Here is a 27469-nt window from a genome sequence, read left to right as displayed (position 1 = left end):
CATTTGGCTTAGGACGGCATAACAGTAAGCCTGGGCCTCGCAAAACAAATACAATAAAATTAATAACTATAACAATAATAAATAAATATATTGAAATGTTATATAGCATGCCGTGAGCTAATCTGCCAAAGCGCACGGCACTGAATGTGATGGAAGTCGAGGTAGACACCAAGAAAGCTTTTATAGAATGGCTTGTAACCACGTTAAAAAATCATCACTTTGGTACATCAGCACATTTATCGAAGTTTTCATATCGAATGCTTATATTACTACTTTTTATGGTGCCGTTCCGCGGTCTCTCCTTTCTTGATGAGCGGTAATTTCGGTAAAGCATGTTTTAAATGTAATAGCTGTCGAAAAATTTATTACAAAATAAATTATTTGCTTAAACAGTTAGTTAATATTATTAATTAATTCAAAATCAAGTAAATGGATGATGACATAACAAGAAGATAAGAATTCTTAAGAGAAATACTAACCATGTAGTATACCATAATTTTAAAGACTCCGCCACAATCAGGATTTTCTAAAGATGTATGGTCACCTCTTACATGAGACGCCCGTACTACATATTGATTATAGTCTGATCAAATTTTATAATGAGATTTAAGGGAAAGTGTGAGTTTGAATACATTCCAAGTAGTTCTGAAGTATGTTTTGCATTAATAAATAAACCCTTTCAAATGCCGAATGGGAGAAAATGGCACTAGTTTCTTAGCCCGTCATGTTTCTAAAATTTGGACCAATGAGCGTTCGGGTGACTCGTGACAAGTTGTTGTTACAGATGTTGTGCAGGACGGTGCAGTAGCCTAGCTTGTAAATTATGTCTGTTAGAACTCCTTAATTGTGTGAATTAACCGAGTGCATCATTACCGTATAGAATAATGATGCACGTGAGTCTGTGAATATATGATGACGCCCTGGTGAACGGATAAAGGGGTCTAGTGTACGTGTCATCGTACAAACTAGTTTATGTTTGGCGCACCAGAAATATAATTGCCAGTGATGAGATTTTGACTCCCACTGTAGTTTCAGAGCTCTTGGAAAGTTGTTCCTTAATTTAACCAGAGTGGGGCAAGTGTCTAATGCGAAGGAGGGTGAACGAGGTTCCTGGTGGGCTGTCGGGAGGTTGCAGGGCCAGGCCAGTCAACCTCAGGCCACTTGAATGCGTTACCCCGGATCCAATATATTTTCCAGGTGGGATTTTATGCATGCCCGGTATCTTATACAAACATCTTTTGTATTAGCTTTCAGTTAACCATTACTTATTTTCGATATGTGTGTTTGGACTGGGCATGATGCATGCTCAAAATCTTTACAAATGGCTTAAGCCCAAGTTAGAGTTGGTTTTGTTTGAGAGGTGACTGTTACCGTAGGTTAGGTTAAGCTGTATATGTTATGCTGTTATCATTTTTTCACAATATAAGTTCATACACAGTTATCTGAGATCCAGTCAAAAATTTGTTTAAGAAAAATTCAGGTTTCAGAGCAAAAATTTGCTAAGGTTAGCGGAAGCGTTGGTGTTATTTTACAAGTGGACAATACTCAGTTTAGGAATTTTAGCACCATTAACGTATAGTATAGTCCCAAAGGACCATATTGAACTCCCATAGCCCCATTTGGAAATTGATAATTTCAGGGATAGTGAAGTTAATTTAGAATTCCAAAAAAAAACTACCCTTGGATCTTCGCTCGCCCACTCCGGGTAAAAAATGCATGCGTTTGTACATGTGTTTCTCTTCCCTTCGACCGCATGCATCTCGTAGGTCTGTATCTTCCACTTATAGGCCTACTTTGGGTCACGTGATGGTATTCTACCAATGAATTTGAACCACGGTCTTTGATTCCTTGTGGATGAAAAAATTCAAATCCTTCTCATTATGGCCTCTGAAGACGAAAGATGTGCTGTGTGTCCCGGGTGTGATATTGATTATTTATCAGTGATTAATCGTTTCCACTCGGAATCTGAGGAGGCTATTGAGTTTCTTAGAAGACACAGTTTATTATCTTCGGAAGTTTATTGGCCAGACTGTCAGGAACCGTGTAAATTTAGAAAAGACAGACATCAGTGGTATTGTGGTCGGTACAAAAAGTACGTAAAAACCTAGAAACGGGTACAGTGTGGTTTTTGTGTTTCTGACAACAAAGGAACTTTATTGGACAACACACACCTTCTGGCTCGGCAAATTATATTGCTCATAAACCACTGGATTCAAAGGTTCTGGAACCACGACGTTATTGGCAGACGATCATCGTCCTGGACAATTGTATATCTAGGGTAAGCATTCCTCTAGGATAGATTAGATATGTTGGGTTAGGTTTAGTGTGTTTGGTGAGGTTACGTTAACGTATTCCCCTAGGATAGGTCAGGTATGTTGGGTTAGGTTTAGTGTGTTTGGCGAGGTTACGTTAACGTATTCCCTTAGGATAGGTTAGGTAGGTTTGGTTAGGTTTAGTGTGTTTGGTGAGGTTACATTAACCTATTCCCCAAGGATCGGTTAGGTATGTTGGGGTAGGTTTGGTTAGTTTTATTTTGTTTGGTGAGGTTACGTTAAGTCTGTTTTGTTTGGTTTGGTCTGTTTGGTTATGTTAACGGATGGTGCATTATATTTTTCTGGTGGTTTTTGATGCAAGTTCAGTTGTTTTTTATTTATTTTTTTTTCGGAAAATGCATAATTTCACCTACTTGTCCAATCAAAGTTCATGATTGGAAAGGAGGGAAAATGAGGCATTTCCGACAAAAATGAAGGTCGGAAACATTCAAATCGCATCAAAAGCTGTCAGAAAAATAAATTGCACTACCTGGGGGGTGAATGCAGCACTGTATGACAGATTTATGTATATGGAGGTAGATGAAAATAAGGAAAAATATGACATCTCTGATCATTGTTTGGTGGTGGCTGGCTTTAAAGGGAATGAACAAAAGAAATTCAGTAAAAATCAGTGGATAGTGCAGAAGTACTATAAGACTGATGAGGAATCCCTGCAATCATTCATAAAGGAGGTGGAGAGAATGCTATCACAAGAAAACGTAAATAACGTCACTGAGCTAAATAGAATAATTAAGCAGGCAGCTGACCAAATACTCCAGAAAACATACAGAAGAAAAAATGGATTGGGTCACAGAAAAATAGAACCACCATGGATAAATGAGGAAATAAGAGAAGGCATAAAGGAAAGAAAAAGGCTAAATAGACAAAAAAGGAAAGAAAAAGACATAGTAGAAAAACACAGGCTCAATGAGAGATACATGGAACAAAAGAAAAAAGTGCAGAGAAAAATAAGAGATGCTGTACAGGCTTATGAAATAAAGAAAACTGAAGAAATAAGAAAGGACAAAAGTAAAAAGTTGTGGGAAAACATAAATAAACTAAGAGGAAGACCACATAATACAAAGAAAGAGATTCAGATATATGATGACGATGGAAAAGTACTGAGTGAACAAGCAGCAGCAGAAGAGATCAGTAATTTCTGGGAGAAAATATTTAGAAAGCATGAGAATGAAATAAATAAGATATGGAATGAAGATAGTAAACAAAAATACAGGGAAAAACTGCAGGAAGAAATACACAAGGAGTCCCAGCTGAGAAATTTAAGAGAACATCTAGACATGGGAATGAAAATAGAGAAACAAATTACTCCTATGGAAAAACCAAAACAAACAAGAGACAGAGTGAGAAAAGTGGTAACAAAGATGAAAAACAAGAAGGCAGTGGGACCCGACAACCTAAAACCAGAATTTTACAAGGCCTTAGTAAAAAGTGAAAGATTCTTAGAGAAAAATACACAATGTTATGAAAAAGCACTAGAGAAGGAGGAGAAACCAGAGGAGTGGAAAGCATCCAAAATAAAAATAATAGAGAAAAAGAGAAACCCCACAGTTAAAGATCTTAGACCAATAGCTCTGTCAAACATTTCATATAAAAATTATATGTCTCTGTTAAAAGAAGCTATCGAAAACCACCTAGAGACGAATAATGGAATAAGAGAAACACAAGCAGGCTTCACGAAAGGAGGGAGAGTGGAAGACAATTTGTTTATGCTGCAATATTGTGTACAGGAAAGCTTAAAAAGGAAGAAAGCACTGATAGTAACAGCTGTGGATTTTAGAAAAGCATATGATTCAGTAAAAAGAGAAGCGTTAATTTAAGCATTGATGGGATACAAAGTACATCCAACAGTAATAGATGCAATAAAAGAGATTTATAAAGATGATAAGATCATAATAGAAGTAGGAAAGGACGTGAATAAAGAAATAACAGTAACCAGTGGTATCAGGCAAGGATGTACGGGGTCAGCAACTCTTTTCAAAATACTTACTTACATAATTATGAAAGAACTAGAAAGCAGAGGATGTGGATTTGAAAATGAGCTGTTCAGAATATGTATACTATTCTTTGCAGATGACGTGTTGTTGTTAAGTCCATCAGTGGAAGAAGTGGAAAGAAGCATAAGAATTCTAACGGAAGTAGGAGAAAAATGTGGTTTGGAAATAAACAAAGAAAAAAGTGATGTAATAGTGTATAATATGAAGGAAAAACCAACTGAAATTGCTGGCATACAAGTAAAAGAAAATATATGTTACCTAGGTGTGATAATAGACGATAAAAGGAACATGTTTAAAACTCACAAGCAGAAAATGATTGAAAAAATGCAGAAAATGGCAAATATAGTATACCCAATTATAAGTAAGAGCAGCAATAAATTATTAATTGGAAAAACGTTTTGGAAGAGCATAGCACTCCCAGCAATACTGTATGCTAGTAATGTAATAAATATAACAGAGGGAGAGATAGAAAAAATGCAGAAAATCGAAAATAGTGTGTGTAGACAGATTCTGGGAGCTTCAAGATGTGCAACAGTGTGCTCAGTGAGAGGAGAAATAAGGTATTTCAAATATGAAATCAAGAATTGTGGAAGGTAGGATAACATATATAAAGAATATAGAAGAAAGAGGAAATGAACTATTGGAAAAAATATGGGCGGCAATAAAAGAGGACCAGAAAAACCAGTGGAGAAAAATATCACTGAAATATATGGAAGAAAGTGGAATAGAAATTAGAAACCTGAAAAAGATTAAGGTAATAAAGCAAAGAATCAGAGAGAAAGATACAATAAAGTGGAAAGAACAGATGGAAAGTAAAGAGTCATTAGTGATATATAGAAAGTGGAAGGAAGAAATAAAAGAAGAACCATGTTATGATAACAGACCATCTTCAGTAATATGGTATAGAGCTAGAAGTAACTGCGTACCCCTCCAGAACACAAAGAGGCACCAAGGAGAACACACAATATGTAAGCTGTGCCAGGTAGAAGAAAACCTGCCCCATTTTACACTATTTTGCCCATGTTTACAGGAAGTGAGAAACAGGATAGTAGAGCTACAGAGACCCAGAATAGAAGACGAAGAACTGGTGATTGGACAGTTTTTATTCCAGGCAGAGAATATTGAAAAAAAGAAAGAACAACTGTACGATATGTGGAAAAAGAGAGAAAAGGAACTGAAGGAAAATAAAACATAAACATAGAGAAGTGAAGAGGTGTGCCGTTGGAAAGGCTATACACCTCGAACTAACCTGAACCTGAACCTATTGTCCACTTGTAAAAATTTACCGAATTGTTTCACCTCTAACTTGACAACTTGCCTTGACTGACTTCTGTTCTGTGTAAATATTGAGTTACAGTGCAAATACATTTACTTGTGCTTCAGATTAATATTTCTGCAAAATGGATGTTTGTCTGCGTGTTGACGATCTGAAGGATAAATATCCGCAAACTTTAGCACGTTTTAGCTCTTAAAACCTGATTTTTAAATTATTACTGTAGTCATATGAAGCACAAATTTTTGACTGGATTTCAGGTAATTAGGTGGAATGTGAGAGGAGTGAATGATGAAGTGAAAGAGAGAGAGATTGTTCAGGTGCTTGAGGATGCAAAAGTGGATATATGTGGATTGACTGAAACTAAATGGAAAGGTGAAAGGATGAGAGAATGGGAATACGGTGTAGGTATATGTGCGGGAGTCAGTGAGAATGAGAGGGCAAGAGAGGGAGTATGTCTGATGATAAGCAAGAAGTGGAAGGAGAATATAAGAGAGTATGGAACAGTGGGTGCAAGGATTGTATGGGTGAGGATGAAAGTAGGTATACAAGCATGGGCGATTGTATGTGTGTATGCTCCAACAGAGGATCGAGTGGCAAGAGTGAAAGATGAGTTTTGGGCGAAAGTAGAAGCATGTATGGACAAGTTTGAGAGGAGCGAGAGAGTGCTGTTGATTGGAGATATGAATGGCAAAGTTGGGAATGTACGAGTGGATGGAGTGGTTGGTCAGTGGGGTGTGCCAGCTGAAGTAGATGGGAATGGTAGTGCTTTGGTGGACATCTGTGCTGGTAAGGGGTTGGCAATAGCCAACACCTACTTTTGTCATAAGATGATCCACCGGTATACATGGAGAGTAATGAGGAGGATGGATGGTGAACTTGTTGAACGAAAGGCAATGATAGACTACGTGTGTGTGGATGAGCGAATGAGAAGACAAGTGTTGGATGCAAGGGTGTGGAGAGGGTGGGGGAATGGAGTCTTGGACCATCACTTAGTGATGGCCAAGGTAGAGCTGCAAAGAAAGTGGCTGAGGAGGCGAAGGGGAAGACAGGAGGAAGCAGCTCCTGTGAGAAGAGTGGAGAAATTGCAAGATAGTGAGAAAAGGACAGAGTATAAGAGCATAGTGGAAGAAAGATTGGGAAGGTATGAGCTAGAGCAGATGGAAGGGGTGGAAGACGTATGTAAGATATTCACGGAAGAGATAAGCGCAGCGTGTGAGGCGGTTTGTGGAGTGAGGAGGAGATGCAAGGGTGTGCAAGGGACAGCATGGTGGAATGATGAGGTGAAACGAGCTGTGGAACAAAAGAAGAAGGCATATGGTGAATGGTTGGCGAGTAGAGGTAGGGGAGAAGATGAGAGAGAAAAGAGAGAGGTATATGTGAGCAGGAGAAGGGAGGTTAAGAGACTGGTGAAGGAGAGTAAGAAGAAAGTGGATGAAGAGTTTGGGAGGAATCTGAGTGTGAAATGGAGGGAGATTAAGAAATTGTTTTGGAAGGAGGTAAATAAAGTAAGGCAGTGTGAAAGGGGAAATAGTAGGGGAGTGAAAGATAGGAATAATAGATTGTTGGTGGAGAAGAGAGAGAAATTGAGGAGATGGAAGGAGCACTTTGAGGATTTGTTGAATGTAGAGAGTGAGAGCAGTGTGAGTATAAGTGGTTGGGGAATGGCTGGGAGAAGAAGAGATGAGAGGAGGGAGGAAGAGATCAGTAGGTCGGAAGTAGTGGAAGCGATGAAGAAGATTAAGCTGGGAAAGGCCCCAGGAATTGATGGAGTGTGTGGTGAAATGCTTAGGTATGGGGGTGAGATTGTTGTGGAGTGGATATGGAAGTTGTGTAGATTGGCTTGGGAAGAGGGAAGGGTTCCAGAGGACTGGAAATCAGGTATAATTATTCCTCTGTACAAAGGAAAAGGGGAGAGAGAAGTATGTGGTAACCATAGGGGTATTTGCCTTCTTAGTGTGACTGGTAAAATATATGGTAGAATACTCATTGATAGGGTTAGGCATATGACAGAGGAGCTAGTCGGAGAAGAACAAGGGGGCTTTAGGAAGGGAAAAGGGTGTGTAGATCAGATATTTGTTCTAAGATGTTTAGTGGAGAAGTATCTAGAGAAGGGAAGGAAAGTGTATGCTGCCTTCATGGACTTGGAGAAAGCTTATGACAGAATAGATAGGCAAGGTATGTGGAAGGTATTAAGAATATATGGAGTGGAGGGGAAATTGTTGAGTGCTGTGAAGAGTATGTACGAGGGAGCTAGGGCTACGGTGCGAGTGGATGGTGAGCTGAGTGAGTTCTTTGATCTCAATGTGGGACTGAAACAGGGGTGTGTAATGTCTCCATGGCTGTTTAATATATATATGGATGGGGTTGTAAAGGAAGTACAAGGTAGGGCAGTGGATGTGGGGGTGGCCCTAATGAATGAGGGTGAGATTTGGAAGCTTCCGGTGTTGCTGTTTGCTGATGATACAGTATTGTTAAGTGAAGATGAATGGGAGTTGCAAGGTTTGGTGAATGAATTTGGGACAGTGTGTAAGAGGAGGAAGCTGAAAGTTAATGTAAACGAAAGTAAAGTTATGGTGTTTGAGAGGAATGAAGTCACAGAGTGTGCAGTGAGGTTGGATGGTGAGGATATGGAGAATGTGAGTGCATTCAAGTACTTGGGTAGTGTCATGAGTAAGGATGGAACTTTGGGGGATGAAGTACGTGAAAGGGTACAGCAGGGAAGAAAGGTTGTCTACAGCAGGGAAGAAAGGTTGTCGGTACACTGAAAGCAGTGATGAGAAATAGGGAGGTGAGTATGGAAGTTAAGAAGTCACTGCATGATGGTATTGTGATCCCTACCCTGACGTATGGAAGCGAGGCGTGGACATTGCAAGAGGGGAACAAGTCAAGAGTGAGAGCAGTGGAAATGAGTTACTTGAGAGGAGCATGTGGAGTGACGTGGAGGGACAGGTTGACGAATGAAGAAGTGAAGGAACGTTGTGGGGTAGATGTGGATGTGGTTGAAAAGATTAGGAGAAATACACTGAGGTGGTTTGGACATGTGGAGAGAATGGAGAATGAAAGACTGACTAAGAGGGTGTATGTAGGTGAGGTGGAGGGAGGGAGAGGGAGGGGTAGACCGAGGATGAGGTGGAGGGATGGAGTTGAGAGGTATATGAGGGAGGGGGGGGTGAGTTGGGGGGAGGGGAGTCAAATGGTGGGTGACAGAGTGACTTGGAGGCGTTTTGTCTGCGGCCACCCTTTGCGGGATTAGGGCGTCAGTCTATAGATAGATAGATAGATAGATAGGTGTGGATGAACACATATGGTGATATAAATTATCTATCTATCTATCTATTGCCAGACGCCTGAATCCCGTTTGGGGTGGCCACAAGCAAATCTCCTCCACGTCGCCCTGTCCCCCGCCATTTCACTGCCCTGTTCCCAACTCACACCCCCCCTCTCTCATATACCTCTCCACCCCATCCCTCCATCTCATCCTCGGCCTCCCTCTCCCTCTTCCTCCCTCCACCTCACTCACATACACTCTCTTCGTCAGTCTCTCACCCTCCATCCTCTCCACATGGCCAAACCACCTCAGTGTGTTCCTCATAACGCTTCCTATCACATCCACATCCACACCACAACGCTCCTTTATATCTCCATTCGTCAGCCTGTCTCTCCATGTGACTCCACAGGCTCCTCTTAAGTAACTCATTTCCGCTGCTCTCACTCTTGACTTGTGTCCTTCCAACAACATCCAAGCTTCACTTCCATATGTTAGAGTTGGTATCACAATACTGTCATGTAGTAACTTTTTGACTTGCATGCTCACTTCCCTGTTTCTTATCACTGCTTTCAAAGAACCAGCAACCTTTCTTCCCTGCTGTACCCTTTCAAGCACATTTATATGAGCCAATCCGGTGAATGACCAACGATTCAGTATTTCCTCGCACCACTTCACAACAGTCGGAGTTGCCTGTTGTGATGGGGTACTCCCAACACACTGCATGCCACGGCAGCTTCCTGGTTTTCATCTCTTGGAACAGTGATCAAACCTTTTTTCTGATGTGATTCTATTTGTGATCTTGCACAGTGGAACAAAGCATCAGTGGTGGTTATTTTTTGACTTGGCCATGACGAAGTGAAGCTTGGCTAATCAGCAGAACCACAATCACACAACTTAGCTGAGAATCACAGTCTTGTTTTTTCTCCGGGCTTGGCGGCCAATGATGTCATGGCCACTTGAGGCTCACACTGCCATCAACCTCTTGTTGTGCAAATGTGAAGGCTATTATCTCCAAATTTTTACTTTGATTTGTCTGTTTAATTGTGTCATACAATAATTCAGCACATTTATCACCCAAATAAATTGTTTACTTAAAAAAAAGATCGACTCAACCAGTCCATTACTTGCCACGCCCTTGTGACAAATCGCACATGGCCACTCTCCTTCTTCTTTGACAGTACTTCCCCCAGCCCTAGGTACCATTGCTTGTTTTAGCTGCATTTACTCTTAAGCCCGTGTGCCCCATACCATCACTTCCTAAATCTTTTGTCCACCTCCCTGTCATTTGCCCCTGTGCCCCATACCATCTCTTCACTTCCTAAATCTTTTCTCCACCTCCCTTTCATTGTCTGTAACCAACACCAAATCATCAGCATACAACTTCTCCCACAGGAGTCCATTTCTTAAGTAATGTGAGAGGACTTCAAGTACCATGATAAGCAACAAGGGGTTCAAGACTGACCCCCTGATGCTCAGCATTCACGGAAAACTCATCACTCACATCTCCCTTCACCTTACCTGGGTGTGAGCACCATCATGCATGGCCATACCAACCCTAACCAGCCACTCCTCGATCCCAGGCTTTCTCATTGCCTACCTCACCACCTCTCTATTGACTCCGTCAAAGGCCTTCTCCAAATCAACAAAAACAAAGTACAATCTCCTTTTCTTTCTCATAGCCTATACAATATTTTTCCTGAAGCTGTCAAACATTGAGTATGACATCAGTGGTCCCTTTGCCTGGCATAAACCCAAACTTCATCTCATCAGTATTCACACTTTCTCTAATCATACCTTCTAGAAGTCTCGCCATTACTTTCACTATCTAGTCTAAAAGCTGTAGCCTGTATCTCTGTAGTTTCCTTTTTCCGGGACATTACCCTTTCCCCTGTACACATTTACAGTTACACTCTTCAGCCAATCATCTGGGACAGCACACTCATATATAATCATATTTATCCGGTCAGTGACTAACCTTACCACTCTATCTCCTGTGACGTTCAACAATTCAGCAGTCAACTCAGACACATCTGCTGCCGTCCCACCTGTATCCTGCTTATTGCCCTGCTCACAGTAGCACCGTCAATCAAAGGCCAAGGGCCAAACGCTGGATCTGCTGGCTCCAAGCCTTCCCTGTCCCAGTCAAACTCCTCATTCAACAACTGGCTGTAATGCTGTCTCCATGCATCTTCACTATCCCCATTGTTCACCACATCCATTTATTCATCATTCTTTACACACAACTTACCTATGGTATCCCTGTTCTCCCTCTTCAATGGAGTACAGAGGAAACCAAACAGCAACAGACCTTCTGGTCCTTTCGAGGCTGTTTGTTACAGAGTAGACTATGACTACGAGATCTAACTCATATTCTTCCCTTCCACACGATTTATGGCCGTATTCTTAAACATTTCCTTCCCTTGTAGAGGCATGGGAGGGAAATCTTTAGCTGAAGTGGTATTCTTAAAAAATTCCTTCCCTTCCTGAGCCACTCGAAGGGAAATTTTTTTCCTCTGGGCAGTAGAAATTATTGGAACTTGAAGGAATTACTTGACCTTCTCATCAAAAATTCCTTCATAAGTTTTGTGCTTTCTGTTGTGGTTCATTGTCTTATATTTAAAATGTTGACGGGAGTTACTGTATAGCTTTATTGATGCAGTTTACAACGCTATACTAATCTTTAAGCACTATTGTATCTCTTTAAAAGTGTTACCCATGTTGGCTGAGATAATTACCCAGACATAAACAGAGCAGACGACGTACTACCTCTGATATTCATCCAGTCTTATATGATCTGACATTGACAAATCTTATACATTATGGCCAGGGTCAGGGCTCTTGTTTGGCGAGCCACAGCTCACAGATGCGAGTATTTTTTCCCTTCGGCGAACAAATTTTACATTCAAGTCGCCTTTTGGCGAGTAGAAAATACATCCACTTCAAAACTCAGTAAACTACAAAATAAGTAAATCTTACTTAAATGAACAAAAAGGACTTTGTGATCGATTATTAAGTCTTTCCTTGTCACCATTGTGAATGTTTAAAACCTCATTATATGATTCTAATCATCGCAGTGTGTAAATAAATATATTTATTGCTCGTAAAATATTTTGGCTCGTAGTCAGTTTGGCTACTAAAAATTTATTTGGCTTGTTAATCTGAAACCTTAGGAGCCAACTGGCTCACAACCATCGGCAGTTAGCAAGAGCCATGAGGATTCATTTCAAGAAACATTTTGGTTGTTAATTTTCCCAAAAGTGCCGTCAAGGTCACGCGAGTGGTTGGGCTCATGTCTTCCAGCTGGAAAAAAAAAACAAGTGAGCGCGAGTGGTTGGGCTCATGTCTTCCAGCTGGAAAAAAAAACAAGTGAGCGCCGCCATGTGAGTACGTGAGACGGGTGTTAACAAGTGATTCTTACACTTACTAATAACAACATTAAGCATAATAATATTCCTCGTATATAATTTATCATCAAAATGTTGTCTTGAGGAGTGAACACCGCTGTGGTGTTGGCGAGAATGGCATTTATGGCTGAATACAAACCAACAGTATGGATGTGTTGGCAACCCCCTATATATATATCTCAAATGTGTTGTGCTTTCATTATCCAGCACGAGATATGCGTATTTTGATGTATTAGTTAATAAATTTAACGCTCCACCATACCAAATACCGGTATCAGTAGAATGAGTTATTTTAGTTTAACAGGACTACCAACCTGAACATTTCTCCTTCTCTGCCAAGGAAATCTTTAACTATACCGAAGGGAAAGAAAAATCCTTCAAAGAGATGGAAAAGTTTAGGGAAGGAATTATTTTTAAGAATATGGCCGTTAGTTATCCAGTAAAAGTCTCTGTGGCTCTGACTTCACCCTGTAAACCTCTTATCTAGTCCTACACTTGGCTTTCTAGCCCTACGCTTGGCAACCAATTATTCTTCTTTGTTACCACCCTTCTTCCATTCCCGGAGAGGCCTTCTTTTCACCTTAACTGCAGCTTTTTTATCATTGTAAAAAAAATTTATCATATGATGCTGTAATGCTGGATGTGTATCCATGGAACTTTGGTTCAAACAGACTGCAGAGATGATAGAACACTCACAGCAATAATCAAAGGTATTCTGTTGTCTTACCGGTACTTCTTGCTTGTGATTTATGATTATTTACCTATCAGAGTATAGCCAGACCCCCGTAAGGAAGGAGTGGCTGTTTGAGTTAGTTGCTTCACAGGAAAGGACAATTACCCTCCACCAACCCACATGTTGACTCGTAGGGAACATGTTTGGGTTGGTTATATGGCTAACACCCAGCTTTGTATTATAAATTATTTCTTGACTTACAGGAAACTATTAGGCTTATCGCTCATTGTAAAGCCACTAAAAAGGAAAGAAGAGTGTTATTAATGTCAGTAAGATAGTGATGAATATACATGTACCATACAACTTGGCTACTAGACTTATGGTACTGTATATGGAGAGGTTCTAGGAGAGGCTTTTCAACTTGTAATTCTGGCTTGGCATTTTTGCTGTGTGGTCATGGATTATAACTTTCTGTTTCTAGTACTGGTACTTATCAAGTCATTTTAAAAAAATGATTGATTTTGAATCCATCATCATCATTATCAGTATATAATTTCAGTTATTCATTTCATTCATTCATTCACTGCCAGACGCCATGTATCCCAAACAGGGTGGCCAAGGGCTTAGAGTTAATTGTTTTTACAGGGAGGGGCACTATCCTCCACCAACCCCACTTAACACGTAGGGATGCCAACAGCATCTGGTGTTCCCAGGCGGTCACCCATCCAAGTACTAACCAGACCCAACGTTGCTTAACTTCGCTGATCGGACGGGAAGCGGTGTACTCAACGTGGTATGGCCGTTGTGATTATTAATAATTATCGTCATCCCTATGTCTGGTGACAGTGCTCTTGCCAGTGCTGTACAATATTTTAGTGTAAAAGGACAGTAATCTGTAGAAGCTGCTGCTTTGTGATGATGTCAGATTTCTTTCAGTGGTATGTTTGAAATTTTGTATGTCATTTCAGGTTGTATTTGGTGTTGTTCATACTTTGAAGTAATTTCTTCTTTCTTTTCAGAGAATGGATATACCTGAAGGAGCTGTCGTGCAGCAGTATAAGAAAAGGGTGATTTGTCTTTGTTTTATCTAATTTTATGTAAAGCCTAATGAAGTAGCCCAAATACAGTGCATTATGTTGGTGGGAGGATCAGTGCAGTTCACTTTTTGTTTTTAGTTCAGATTTGCAGATTGCAAATGTTGAAGAGAGATGGTCCTTTAATGATGAGTGGTTGGCCAAAATACTGTATTGATAAGTAGTAACAGCTGATTGGCCATTACTGGAGGCATTGTGATTTAGCACCAAATATTTTGAAATTAAAATTGAAGTCAAATTTGATGTTACAGAACTCCTTGGTAGGAGCATACCAGAATGTATACAATATTATAACTTGAGAACTACAGTACTGTAATTTGTGAAAGCTATTGGAACTATGTACCAGTACCATTGAAATTTAGAAATGTTCTGTGTGCTTGATATATCTTAAATAACCCAGCTTTCGGTGAAAAATATCTTTGACCTGTGGTGACTTTGGACAGCCCAGATTTAAGTGATCAAATTACTGGTATCAGATAATGTTGCAGCTTCAAGACATTGTACTTATCAGTGTTTTGAGTGTTTTTTTGCAAGTGTGTACAGTAGTTTTAGCCTTCAGTTCACTTGCAGTGCAGTACATTATTTCCCTCGCCCTACCCGCTGGTAAAATTGCCATATACAATACAGCTATAGTTCTGTTACTTTAACTTTACTCAGGTTTTTGGCCTTTTGCAGCTTCTTTCACATATCACTGGCAGAATACAGGATGCTATTTCCATTTTGTTGCATTTTTTTTTTTTTTTTAAGACTAGGATTGTACTTTGCTTTGGTGTGTTCGTATCATTTATAAAGGCTCCAACATGCTTGCTTGCGTTGGACTTGGTCACTTGATGGTGGCCCTCCACATTGCTCAATATCTGCCAGCTTCCCTATTGAGTCCCTTATCCCAGGAGCCACACACTGTGACCTCGTACCATACCAGGTCTTTTTTGGTCTCCCCCTTGCAACCCTACCCTCAATGTTCACACTTTCTATTGCACACAGTTATCATCCTCCATCCTCTGCACATGTCCAGACCATCACAATCAACCTCTTCTTAGCACACCACCAGTACACTCCAGTCATATCCTTCTCTCAACTCTTCAGTCATAAACCTAGCCCCCCTCTACCCCCAGCATTGCATTCACGGATGCACTGAATATCCATCTAGTAATTGTCATTTCTGTACATATGAGCCTATGAATATCCTCTTCTTTCCTTTACTGCCCAGTCACGCTGCCATTTTTTGTGAGTTCATTGATGTCACACTATACACACTACAGGGTAGTGTATAGCAGTTGGAATGCTGCTGCTGTCCAGAGTCACCCATGCCTTTCCAAAATCACACGAGTGATAGGGTGACTTAGGAAAGCTTATAGGTCTTCTCTTTATTTATTTTTTTATTTATATATACCATATATTTTATGTACTGGCATGTATTGGTAACCCATTCAAGAACCAAGTTCATTATTTATCATCAGCTTTGAGCCTCCGGCCAGAAGTTACTGCTAAAAATAAACTGGAGGGGTCCATTCATGCAGTAGTTGAGGTTTTCCCTATGCAGGCATAGTAATTTAGGTACTGGCACAGGTTTTCCATGATTAATAACAAATATAGTATATATATATATATATATATATATATATAGTATATACTGTATATATATATATCATCATCATCATCATCATCATCCTGACCTCCTTTCCCACCCTAGGACAGGGTGAGGAGTAGCAATGTCCAGACAGCCCAAATTTGCCCATCCCAATGGGTCACACTTCCATTCACTCGTCATTCAAGCCCCCGGAATCCTGGCTTTATCGGATATGCCAGAAACATTCACCATGTTCTGTAGCTTCAGATAAACGTATCTGATAGAGTCAGTCCGGACGCAGTCATGTTATAAAGGGATGCCAAATCCCTGATTATGCACTTCTTACAATATTCATCCAGCCAGCCTGATCTCTTATCATTTTCCTAGGCTCACCGACTTCCAAATCTCTCTTCCTCACACACTCGTCCACATTATCTCTCCACCTTCTTCTGGCCTGCCTTGCCTCCTCCGTCCTTCAGATTTGCTCAGTTATATGTTTTTCACCACTCAGTTGTTATCCATTCTCTCCACATGACCATACCATCTCAGTACACTCTCTGATTCTGGTGTCCACAGACTTCCTCACTCCACATCTTTCATGAATCACATTATTTCATATCCTATCCACTCTCTGTATTCCACATATATTTCTCAGCAGTTCCATCTCCACTGCTGTCACTCTTGACTTTTCATTTTCATGACACACCATAGTCTCACATCTATATATTAAAGTTGGCACTAACACTCCTTCATGTAAGCCTTATGCAGCTTCAGCACTCAAGCCTCTGTTTCTTATCTAGGCTTTCATTGTATCAGCTACTTTCCTTCCTTGTGCCATTCTGCTTTCCACTTCTTTTGCACATTTTCCTCTCTTTTCTGTCACTGTACCCAGGTATTTGAACTCTCTCACCAATTCTAGTCTGTCTCCATTCACTGAAACATCGCACTGGGAGTCACCTTCTCTCACAATAACCATCACTTTATTCTTTTCTGCATTTACTCTCAAGGCACGACGCTCATACACGTCAGCAAAACTGCACTAGTCTACCAAGTTCTTGTTTGGTATTTGCAAGTAGTACTGCATCATCAGCATGCTACAAATTTCAGATATTCCACCCATCACCATTCATTAAAAACGCCATCCCCCTCTCCATTACTCATGTTTTCACTTTTCATCCCATCCATATATCTATATATACAGTATATTGAACAACCGTGGGGACATCATGCAACCTTGTCGCACGCCTGCACCGATCATGAACCACTCGCTTAGATGCCCATTTATCCATACACGTGCTTCACAACCATCGTAAAAACTTGTCGGCACCTAGCAGCTTACCATCTACGTCGTAGCCTACATGTGCATAAACTTCCACAATCCTTCTGTCCGCTTTGTCGTATGCTTTCTCCAGATCCATAAATGCCATAAACACCTTGTAGTCAAGAATAAGAACAGTGGAGGTGGGACTGCTGAGGAATGTATGTGGAGTACAGAGGGTGGATAGGATACGAAATACTGTGATTCGTGAAAGATGTGGAGTGAGGAAGTTGGTGGACACCAGAATTGAAGAGAGTGTACTGAGATGGTATGGTCATGTGGCGAGAATAGATAACAATAGAGTGGTGAAAAGGTACAGTCAAGTTGCCTTTGGCGTGGACTACTATGCCACGGTTTTCTGTGACACGGCAAGGTGCCAGACTCCCCCCAAAATGAACCACGCACATAAACTACCTATGGCGTGGTTGCAGCAAGGTTTGAAACATGTGGGCAAATTCCTCAGGTGGCGCACTCCCCTGTTTGTAAACAAAGAAGATGGTGACCACTTCAGCTCCATACTACAAGTGCTCCAACTGTGGACATTTTTCTCTCTTATGAGGTGGTTAAACTTCACCAAATTTATTGTGTTAAGTAATGAAGCATTAAAGATCCCTTGGGTATTGTGAATAGTGTATTGGTTTGTTTGTAAAACTGCTATGAACGAGTTAGTGACGAAGCACTTATCTCTGAGCTAAGATGAAGTATAATGCCTCCCATCATCATCATCACGTATATAAGAATGGTTATTAATGTGTTAAATGTGAGTTTTGTTGACAGTTCAGCATACAAACTTTATCAAATGAACTTCTTCGATCAGTGCTTGACCAGGCAGCCTCTGCCATCTTTAATGTTTGGTCAGTCAACTGATCTGTGTCTACTTGGCCGAGTTTTTTTTCACGATCTGCAGCGTATGGTATTGCCCAAGTAGACACAAGGCTGATCACCCTTCTGTTTTTTGTGCCTGTTGTTACGTGTAATGCATGCATTGACTGATTGTGTGTGTGTGTGTAAAGTGGGGAAAAGTGGGGTGAAAAGGGGGACTTTGGGCAAATGTCCAGAACCATATTCCATTTTTCCCATAGGTTTAGGTATTTGTATGGCACGGGCGCGGTCCAGAACAAATTAGCCGCGCCTTAAGTGACTTGACTGTACAGTATATCTGAGCAAATTTGAAACATGGAGGAGGCGAGGTAGACCAAGAAGATGGAGAGATATGGTGGATGTGTGAGGAAGAGGGGTTTGGAAATCGGTGAGGCTAGGCAACTGACAAGAGATCGAACTGGCTGGATGAATGCTGTAAGGAGAAGTGCATGATCAGGGATTAGGTGCTCCTTTTTAATGAGGCAGCATCCAGATTGACTGTATCGGATACATTTATGTGGAGCTACAAAATGTGGTGAATGTTTTTGGTTTATCCGATGGTGTCAGAATTCTGGGGGCTTGAATGATGAGTGAATGGAAGCATGGCCCATTGGACTGGGCAAAATTGGGCTGTCTGGACATTGCTTCTCCTCACCCAGCCCTAGGGTGGGAATCGAGATCTGGATGATGATGATGGTGATATATATATATATATATATATATATATATATATATATATATATATATATATATATATATATATATATATATATATATATATATATATATATATATATATATATATATATATATATATATATATATATATATATATATATATATATATATATATATATATATATATATATATATATATATATATATATATATATATATATATATATATATATATACAGTATATATATATATATATATATATATATATATATATATATATATATATATATATATATATATATATATATATATATATATATATATATATATATACACAGTAAACCCTCAAAGATCCGGATTTTGCGAAAATCCGGACCATTTCTTGGCAAATTTTCAATTTAAAACATAGGCTACAAGATACACAATTTATTGATTAAAATTTACAAAAAAAATATTTGTACACATTTTTATACTATCCTATTAATTATATACTGTATTAAATTTAATTTAAATTTTATCGGTTCTCCAGTATCCTTTTGTGAGGCGCGCACATGTGAATGGGGGAGGGGGGGGGGAACGCGGCCTTGAGGGGACAATGAGCTGTGGCAGTTGACCAAGTATGAGTCGCGGGAACACATTGACCGAGTGAAAGCACAGTTTTCTTTCTTTACTCTTCCACCATGGCTCCAAAGTGCAAACATATAGTGCTAACCATAGGTGAAAAACTTGTATTACTAGAAAAATTAGAAAAAGGTGTACCAATGTCTCGGTTAAGTGAGGAATATGGTGTTGCAATACAAACAATCAGTGATATACAGTGCTCGTCAAAATTATCGAGCGCCTACCGCCGGGCTCGCAATACTTATGGCCAAAAAAGAATCACCCATTTTGGGGGGTAAAAATTGAGCCACAAGTTTGCAGCGCTAGCATGACGTCACGGTAGGCTGAGGCCTTCCGACGCGCTGGTTGGTTCCCGCCTCAGTTGCCCACAGACTGCCTGAGAGAGAGGAACTCCGCCGCGTCTCCCTCTCTTTTTGCACCATTTTTTACCGAGTGTCCCGCAGTGTTTTGGCTTTCGCCACCGTGTTATGGCACCTACCCGTGAACTATCGAGTAAAATCATATCCCAGATCATTGCTCTAAAGAAGGCAGGCCACCAGACAAAGGAAATTAGTGAATTGGTTGGTGTGGCTTGATCGACAGTGCGTTGGTGGTGCGTGCGGTTTCGAGGGGAAAACAATGGTGAAGTTCCCACAAAGAAACCGCGGTCTGGTAGGCCTAGGAAAACTTCCCCAAGGTCTGTTAATGTTTTAAAACGTGCAGTGGAGATTAATCCTCGTGTAAGTGCAAGGAAAATAAAGGAGAACAACCCGGAAGTGTTTGGTGAGGTGTCTGTGAGAACAGTGTCTCGTAGGGTCCATGAACTTGGTTACACAAGTCACAGGCCTGTGAGAAAGCCTCTTCTCACCAAGAACCAGCGACTTCGTAGGCTTGCCTTTGCTAACAAATATCTTAACTGGGGTGAGGAGCAATGGTTGTCAGTGTTGTGGTCTGATGAGGCAACGTTTAGTGTCACCTGTAACAGAGGAGCACGTGTGTACCGGCAAAGGTAGTGACCCACTTGACCCACGGTATATGGAAAGCACTGTTAAACATCCTGATTCACTCATGGTATGGGGTTGTTTCTCAGGGAAGGGTTTGGGGAAGCTTGTTGTACTTCCCAAGAACCTCAGAGTGAATCAGGATGTTTACCTGGAGCTTCTGTGTGATCATTTACCAGACTCCTTCGAGCTAACAGGTGCACGAGTGTTTCAGCAGGATGGTGCACCTGCTCACAAGGCCAAATCGGTCACCAATTGGCTTCGTGATTGCGAGGTATCATTCATGAAAGACTGGCCAGGAAAAAGCCCAGACCTCAACCCGATTGAAAACCTCTGGTACCTCGTAAAGAGGAGTCTCCAAGGGAAGGACGTGAGCTCTCTGCCTAAGCTGGAAGCTGCCATTCGTGACTCCTGGGAGAAAATACCCCTCCAGCACCTCAGGAGCCTCGCCCTTTCACTTCCAAGACGTCTCAGGTCCGTGAAGAAGCGTAAAGGCTACCCTACGAAGCACTGAAGATAAATAAAATGCATTATTTATATGTTTTTTCAATGTTGAAAGGTTTGTTTCTTAGGAGGGACGCAGAGTGCTCAATACTTCTGACGAGCACTGTATAGAGAAACAAAGCCAAGCTTAGTGGTTTTGCTGCCAAGGCAGGTGGAAGTGCAGGTCCCAGTTCCCAAGTGAAACGTAAGATCGTTATGAGTGGACTCTGATTAAGAAGTCAGAGGCACCCCCACTAGAACCCGAGGATGAACAACAGAAAGTGACACTTTGGCAAGGTGAAAATAAAGAATAACTGTTTGTTTTTATTTTGCATTAAGTTATACCTAAACCACCATCAGTTTTCTTTCATATGAGCAAATTTATATAATTTCTGGAAGATCCGGATTTTTCGAGATCTGGACAGGGTTATAACCCCAATTAGTCCGGATTTTTGAGGGATTACTGTGTATATATATATATATAAAATATTTAAGGCAGGGTTAGGAGTAGCAATGTCCAGACAGCCCAGATTTGCCCAGTCCAATGGGCCATGCTTCCATTCACTCATCATTCAAGCCCCCAGAATCCTGGCTCTATCGGATACATTAAAAACATTCACCACTTTCTGTAGCTTCACACAAACATATCCAGTAGTTATGTATATATAATATATATATAAAACATCAATATGTCTAGGCTATCATCTGACTGCTTGGCACCCACCACCAGACCAAAATGAACTGTCGCTTTGATAAAGTTATATTTATCTAAATAGAGTGTGCATTACAAGTCTGAAAGACAATAATGTTTCAGCTTGAAAGTTAAAAATTGAATGAATTGTGCGAATAGTAATACAGTATATACAAAGTAATTAAGGCATAATTAATTCTCCACTCGCCTGGTCATTTGGTTGAATGGCCATATTGTCATTACCATGTATAGCTACTACACCAGGCTATTTGTCTTGGAAGATTTCTCAGAAGGCTCACAGAGTTTGTTATTTGCCAAAATATGGTACCGGTATAAAGAATCCATTTTAGCAAGGGTTCATTGTAAAAGCATTTTGTATGTGGGGATATAAATTGCAGTTAAAAAAGAAAAGGAACATAATGCGCTGTGCTTATACGGGAGGAATAATGGGTCAGGTAAACTTGCTAATTTGGTTGCAGAACACTTCTTATTTTTTCTGTTCATCACCGTAATGATGGTCAAAAGATCTGTTATCCTTAAGTGCTCATTGTATTGGTACGGTATAAGGGTTTATATTATTGTGTATGGTACAAAGGTGAATTAAGTCCATAGGTTTTTATGGTATTGTATACCTGTAGCTATAGGGTTAAAATTAATGTGCCAGAATTTTCAGAAGTCCCATTGTAGATACAAGTTGTCTGTATCACACACAACTCTCTCCATCTTTAAATGCTTAATCAACTCGTAATTCTATTATAGACAAAGATATTTTTGTCATATTTATGTTAAAATTCTGTGCTCCTAATGCTGTGTGGGTACTGTTGGAAAAAATGATACCTAAAAAAAAATAATCATAGAGATCACTGGATTAGAGTAGGCTGTAATAAATACATTCAGATATTAGTGGTAGGTGGTGGCGACCATCATCCACTCACTTGATGTAGTGCTGCCTACTTCTTCCTTAGCCTTTATTTTTTTATTATTATTATTGTTTTTTTTTTCTGATCCTGCCATCCTCTCTCCCTATTTCTCCCATCTTTCCTGTCACTTCTTATTGCTTTTCTTTCCTTTACAGGTTGCTTTACATTGAGTGACAAGCCAAATGGTTTCCTGTAAGCCAAGAAACCATTTACAACACTGGGTGGTAACCATATAAACCATACGAGCTCCCTACGTGTCATCAAGTGGGTTGGTGGAGGGTTAGTGCCCCTCCCTGTAAAACAAATAACTCAAAGTCAAATGGCCACCCCTTACGGAATTATGGCATCTGGCAATAGATAGATAGATAGACTAAAAAACGAAAGTTCATTCAGTACAGCCTTTCAAATCCTCAGTTCTTGGACCCAGAGACTATATATCAAATTGAAAATTTTTTAAATGCACAGTTATAGTAGTACTGGTACCAGTAGCTGACAAAAATGTCATTTAATGAATAATCTACAGTACCATTTTCAGTAACTTCAGTGAAGTACCAGTGCCATTGATTACTAGTGTAATTTATCTCTAATTATGTATTGATCCATTCATCCATCATCCAATCCTACGTCGCCCCATGAGGAGCTTAGGAACCCAGTGCTAGGCAAGTAGGTCCTGACATTTAAGATGAGAGTGACCAGCCTCACTCATCCATGAGTGGCATTATGTGAGCAATAAACCCCAACCACCCCTTGGATGTAAACCTACACAGGCTTAATCGATTGGAGTGCCTTAATTACCACTGAACTACCTGATGCCATAATTTGGTTATGTGGGTACCACCCAACGTAGTAAATGGTTTCCTGGTGTACAGGAAACCATTTGGTTTGTCACTTAGTGTAGAGTCACCCATAAGCAGAAGGAAGAGGAAATAAAGATGGAAAGAAAGACAGAAGAGGGAGTGTAGTCACCTGTAGGCAGAAGAAAGAAGAAAGAATGAAGCAAAAAAGACAGAAGGGGAAGGAAACAAGAGCAGAAAGGGCAGACACCCAAAGCAGCACTACCTCAAGTGAGTGGATGGTGACCGCCCCCACCTACCACTCTTCTTATGTAATAAATCCATCCATCCATCATCCAATCCTTCATTGCCCTATGAGAAGCGTAGGAGCCTGGGGCTAGGCAAGTTGGTCCTGACCTTAAGATGAGAGTGACCAGCCTCACTCATCCCCGAGTGGCATTACGTGTGCAATAAACCCCAACCACCCCTTGGATATAAACCTTCACTGCTCAATCCGATTGGAGCACCATAATTACTCACCAAACCATCAGGTGCCATAATTTGGTTTATATATGTGGTGACCACCCGGTATAATAAATAGTTTCCTGGTGTACAGGAAACCGTTTGGCTTGTCACTCAGTGTAGAGTCACCTATAGACAGAAGGAAGAGGAAAGAGTGAAGGAAGGAAAGAAAGAAGAGGGAGTGTATAATCACCCGTAGGCAGAAGGACTAGGAAAGAATGAAGTAAAGAAAGACAAGAGGAGGGAAGGAAAGAAGGAAGGAGGAGAGGAAAGTGCAGACACCTGTGAGCAGCAGTACAGTACATCGACTGAGTGGATGGTCAGCACCCACACCTACCACACTATGTAATGAATCTAAAATAAAATAAAGTATTAATTGATTGCTTGAGGATGGATGATATCAACTACTTTCACATGAAAGACATACTTTGGAAATTGATTTTTTGGATTTGAGTTTGAGTTTGAAGGCATATGGTGAATGGTTGGCGAGTAGAGGTAGGGGAGAAGATGAGAGAGAGAAGAGAGAGGTATATGTGAGCAGGAGAAGGGAGGTTAAGAGACTGGTGAAGGAGAGTAAGAAGAAAGTGGATGAAGAGTTTGGGAGGAATCTGAGTGTGAAATGGAGGGAGAGTAAGAAATTGTTTTGGAAGGAGGTAAAGAAAGTAAGGCAGTGTGAAAGGGGAAATAGTAGGGGAGTGAAAGATAGGAATAATAGATTGTTGGTGGAGAAGAGAGAGAAATTGAGGAGATGGAAGGAGCACTTTGAGGATTTGTTGAATATAGAGAGTGAGAGCAGTGTGAGTATAAGTGGTTGGGGAATGGCTGGGAGAAGAAGAGATGAGAGGAGGGAGGAAGAGATCAGTAGGTCGGAAGTAGTGGAAGCGATGAAGAAGATTAAGCTGGGAAAGGCCCCAGGAATTGATGGAGTGTGTGGTGAAATGCTTAGGTATGGGGGTGAGATTGTTGTGGAGTGGATATGGAAGTTGTGTAGATTGGCTTGGGAAGAGGGAAGGGTTCCAGAGGACTGGAAATCAGGTATAATTGTTCCTCTTTACAAAGGAAAAGGGGAGAGAGAAGTATGTGGTAACCATAGGGGTATTTGCCTTCTTAGTGTGACTGGTAAAATATATGGTAGAATACTCATTGATAGGGTTAGGCATATGACAGAGGAGCTAGTTGGAGAAGAACAAGGGGGATTTAGGAAGGGAAAAGGGTGTCTAGATCAGATATTTGTTCTAAGATGTTTAGTGGAGAAGTATCTAGAGAAGGGAAGGAAAGTGTACGCTGCCTTCATGGACTTGGAGAAAGCTTATGACAGAATAGATAGGAAAGGTATGTGGAAGGTATTAAGAATATATGGAGTGGAGGGGAAATTGTTGAGTGCTGTGAAGAGTATGTACGAGGGAGCTAGGGCTACGGTGCGAGTGGATGGTGAGCTGAGTGAGTTCTTTGATCTCAATGTGGGACTGAAACAGGGGTGTGTAATGTCTCCTTGGCTGTTTAATATATATATGGATGGGGTCGTAAAGGAGGTACAAGGTAGGGCAGTGGATGTGGGGGTGGCCTTAATGAATGAGGGTGAGATTTGGAAGCTTCCGGTGTTGCTGTTTGCTGATGATACAGTATTGTTGAGTGAAGATGAATGGGAGTTGCAAGGTTTGGTGAATGAATTTGGGACAGTGTGTAGGAGGAGGAAGCTGAAAGTTAATGTAAACAAAAGTAAAGTTATGGTGTTTGAGAGGAATGAAGTCACAGAGTGTGCAGTGAGGTTGGATGGTGAGGATATGGAGAATGTGAGTGCATTCAAGTACTTGGGTAGTGTGATGAGTAAGGATGGAACTTTGGGGGATGAAGTACGTGAAAGGGTACAGCAGGGAAGGAAGGTTGTTGGCACACTGAAAGCAGTGATGAGAAATAGGGAGGTGAGTATGGAAGTTAAGAAGTCACTGCATGATGGTATTGTGATCCCTACCCTGACGTATGGAAGCGAGGCGTGGACCTTGCAAGAGGGGAACAAGTCAAGAGTGAGAGCAGTGGAAATGAGTTACTTGAGAGGAGCATGTGGAGTGACATGGAGGGACAGGTTGACGAATGAAGAAGTGAAGGAACGTTGTGGGGTAGATGTGGATGTGGTTGAAAAGATTAGGAGAAATACACTGAGGTGGTTTGGACATGTGGAGAGGATGGAGAATGAAAGACTGACTAAGAGGGTGTATGTAGGTGAGGTGGAGGGAGGGAGAGGGAGGGGTAGACCGAGGATGAGGTGGAGGGATGGAGTTGAGAGGTATATGAGGGAGGGGGGGGTGAGTTGGGGGGAGGGGAGTCAAATGGTGGGTGACAGAGTGACTTGGAGGCGTTATGTCTGCGGCCACCCTTTGCGGGATTAGGGCGTTGGGCTATAGATAGATAGATAGATAGAGTTTGTATCGTACTGTTCATTTAAAAAACGATGTGGTTTCTCTAATATGAACACTGCACAGTCCGAATCAGTACATCTGCAACTCGGATATGGTTGCAAGGGGAAATTGGAGTTGTGCAGTACTGTACTGTATGTCCATATTGGAGAGGATGCACGGTTTCATATCTGTTCATGGTACGATAACCTCTCTGCCGCAAGAATTAGGGTAAGGCCTTGGGTGTCTTTATATATAGGTTATATCCCTCTTGGCTAGGGGGTCAAAAATGTGCATTCTGATTGGCACTTAAAATGGTGATTTGGATTGAAGCAGGGATGTGTCATGTCTCCACGGTTGTTCAGTCTGTATATGGATGGAGTTTAGGGCAGTGGATGTTGGAGCAGCCCTAATGAGAGAGGGCAGTATTTAGAAACTCCCTGTACTGTTATCTGCAGATGATACTGTGTTGTTAAGCGAAGATGAAGGGAAGCTGCAAGGCTTGGTGGACGAGTTTGGGAGAGTACGGTATATAAGAAATGGGATCTAAAGGTGAATGTAGGAAAGAGTAAAGTTATGGTGTTCGAGAGAAGTGAAGTCAGTGAATGTACATTGAGGTTGGATGAGGAGGAAATGGAAAATGTGAGTGTGTTTAAGTACTTGGGTAGTGTGATGAGTATGGATGGAAGTTTAGAGGGTGAAGTGCTTGAAAGAGTACAACAAGGAAGAAAGGTTGCTGGTTTCTTGAAAGCAGTGATAAGAAACAGGGAAGTGAGCATGGATGTTTAAAAGTTACTGGTACTACATGACAGTATTGTGATACCAACTCTAACATATGGAAGTGAAGCTTGGACCTTGTTTGAAGGACAGAAGTCAAGAGTGAGAGCGGTGGATATGAGTTATTTGAGAGGAGCATATGGAGTCACATGGAGAGACAGACTGACAAAGGAGGAAGTGAAGGAACGTTGTGGTGTGGATGTGGATGTGATAGTAAGTGTTAGGAGAGGCACATTGAGATGGTTTGGCCAGGTGGAGAGTTAGAGACTGATGAGGAGAGTTATGGTATGAGAGTGAGGGGAGGGGGGGGGGAAGGGGGAGGCCAAGGATGAGATGGAGAGGAGAGGTATATGAGAGAGGGGTGTGTGAACTGGAAGCAGGGCAGTGTAATGGCGGGGGACAGAGTGACATGGAGGTGATTTGTTTGTGGCCACCCCTTACAGGATTAAGGTGTCTGGCAGTAGATAGATAGATAGATGGGTTTGGTACTCAGTTCAAAAACACTCCCCTCCTTGAAAATATATGTTAATGTTGGTTTCCTGCTATGCATAATTAAGTTCTGCTCCATCTTCATCACTCTGAAACCAAAGAATCAATCAAGTTTACTGGAGGTTCTTTGAGGTACTGTAGCTCTGCAGAAAATAACTGCCCGTAGCCTTTGGCTAAGGACTTAGTTTTCTTCACCTTTTCTACTTTTCCATATTGTTAGCTAGTAGTTACCCAGAATTATGTTTAGCATATGGATACTGGTACAATATTTGGAGAAACATTGCATAATAATACAGTAGTTGAGCATTATGACATCATTTTCATAGTTTTTAATGAATGCAGTATATTTTT

At 41.0% G+C, this 27469-nt stretch overlaps 1 protein-coding gene and 1 non-coding gene across 2 annotated transcripts in view; one reads left to right on the top strand and one right to left on the bottom strand.

The window, feature by feature from the left end:
• The first annotated feature begins 1153 nt into the window (after positions 1-1153).
• The window catches only part of htk (AT-rich interaction domain hat-trick), a 125825-nt gene continuing 99509 nt past the window's right edge, over positions 1154-27469 (top strand). Inside the window, exons 1-2 of the mRNA XM_080277995.1 lie at positions 1154-1197; positions 13968-14015. Coding sequence (XP_080134121.1) covers positions 13971-14015 — 45 coding nt within the window. The 5' untranslated portion in view covers positions 1154-1197; positions 13968-13970. The remainder of the gene's footprint in view (positions 1198-13967; positions 14016-27469) is intronic.
• On the bottom strand, positions 13637-13755 carry LOC145406974 (5S ribosomal RNA). The gene has a single exon (XR_013898640.1). It is a non-coding gene; the product is annotated as a 5S ribosomal RNA (ribosomal RNA).

Source organism: Coenobita brevimanus, chromosome 71, assembly GCF_032717465.1.
Source record: "Coenobita brevimanus isolate Jiangsu-jjx chromosome 71, ASM3271746v2, whole genome shotgun sequence".
NCBI lineage: Eukaryota > Metazoa > Arthropoda > Malacostraca > Decapoda > Coenobitidae > Coenobita > Coenobita brevimanus.
The sequence above is the reverse complement of the archived record's forward strand: the minus strand, read 5'-3'. Positions and strand labels throughout refer to the sequence as shown.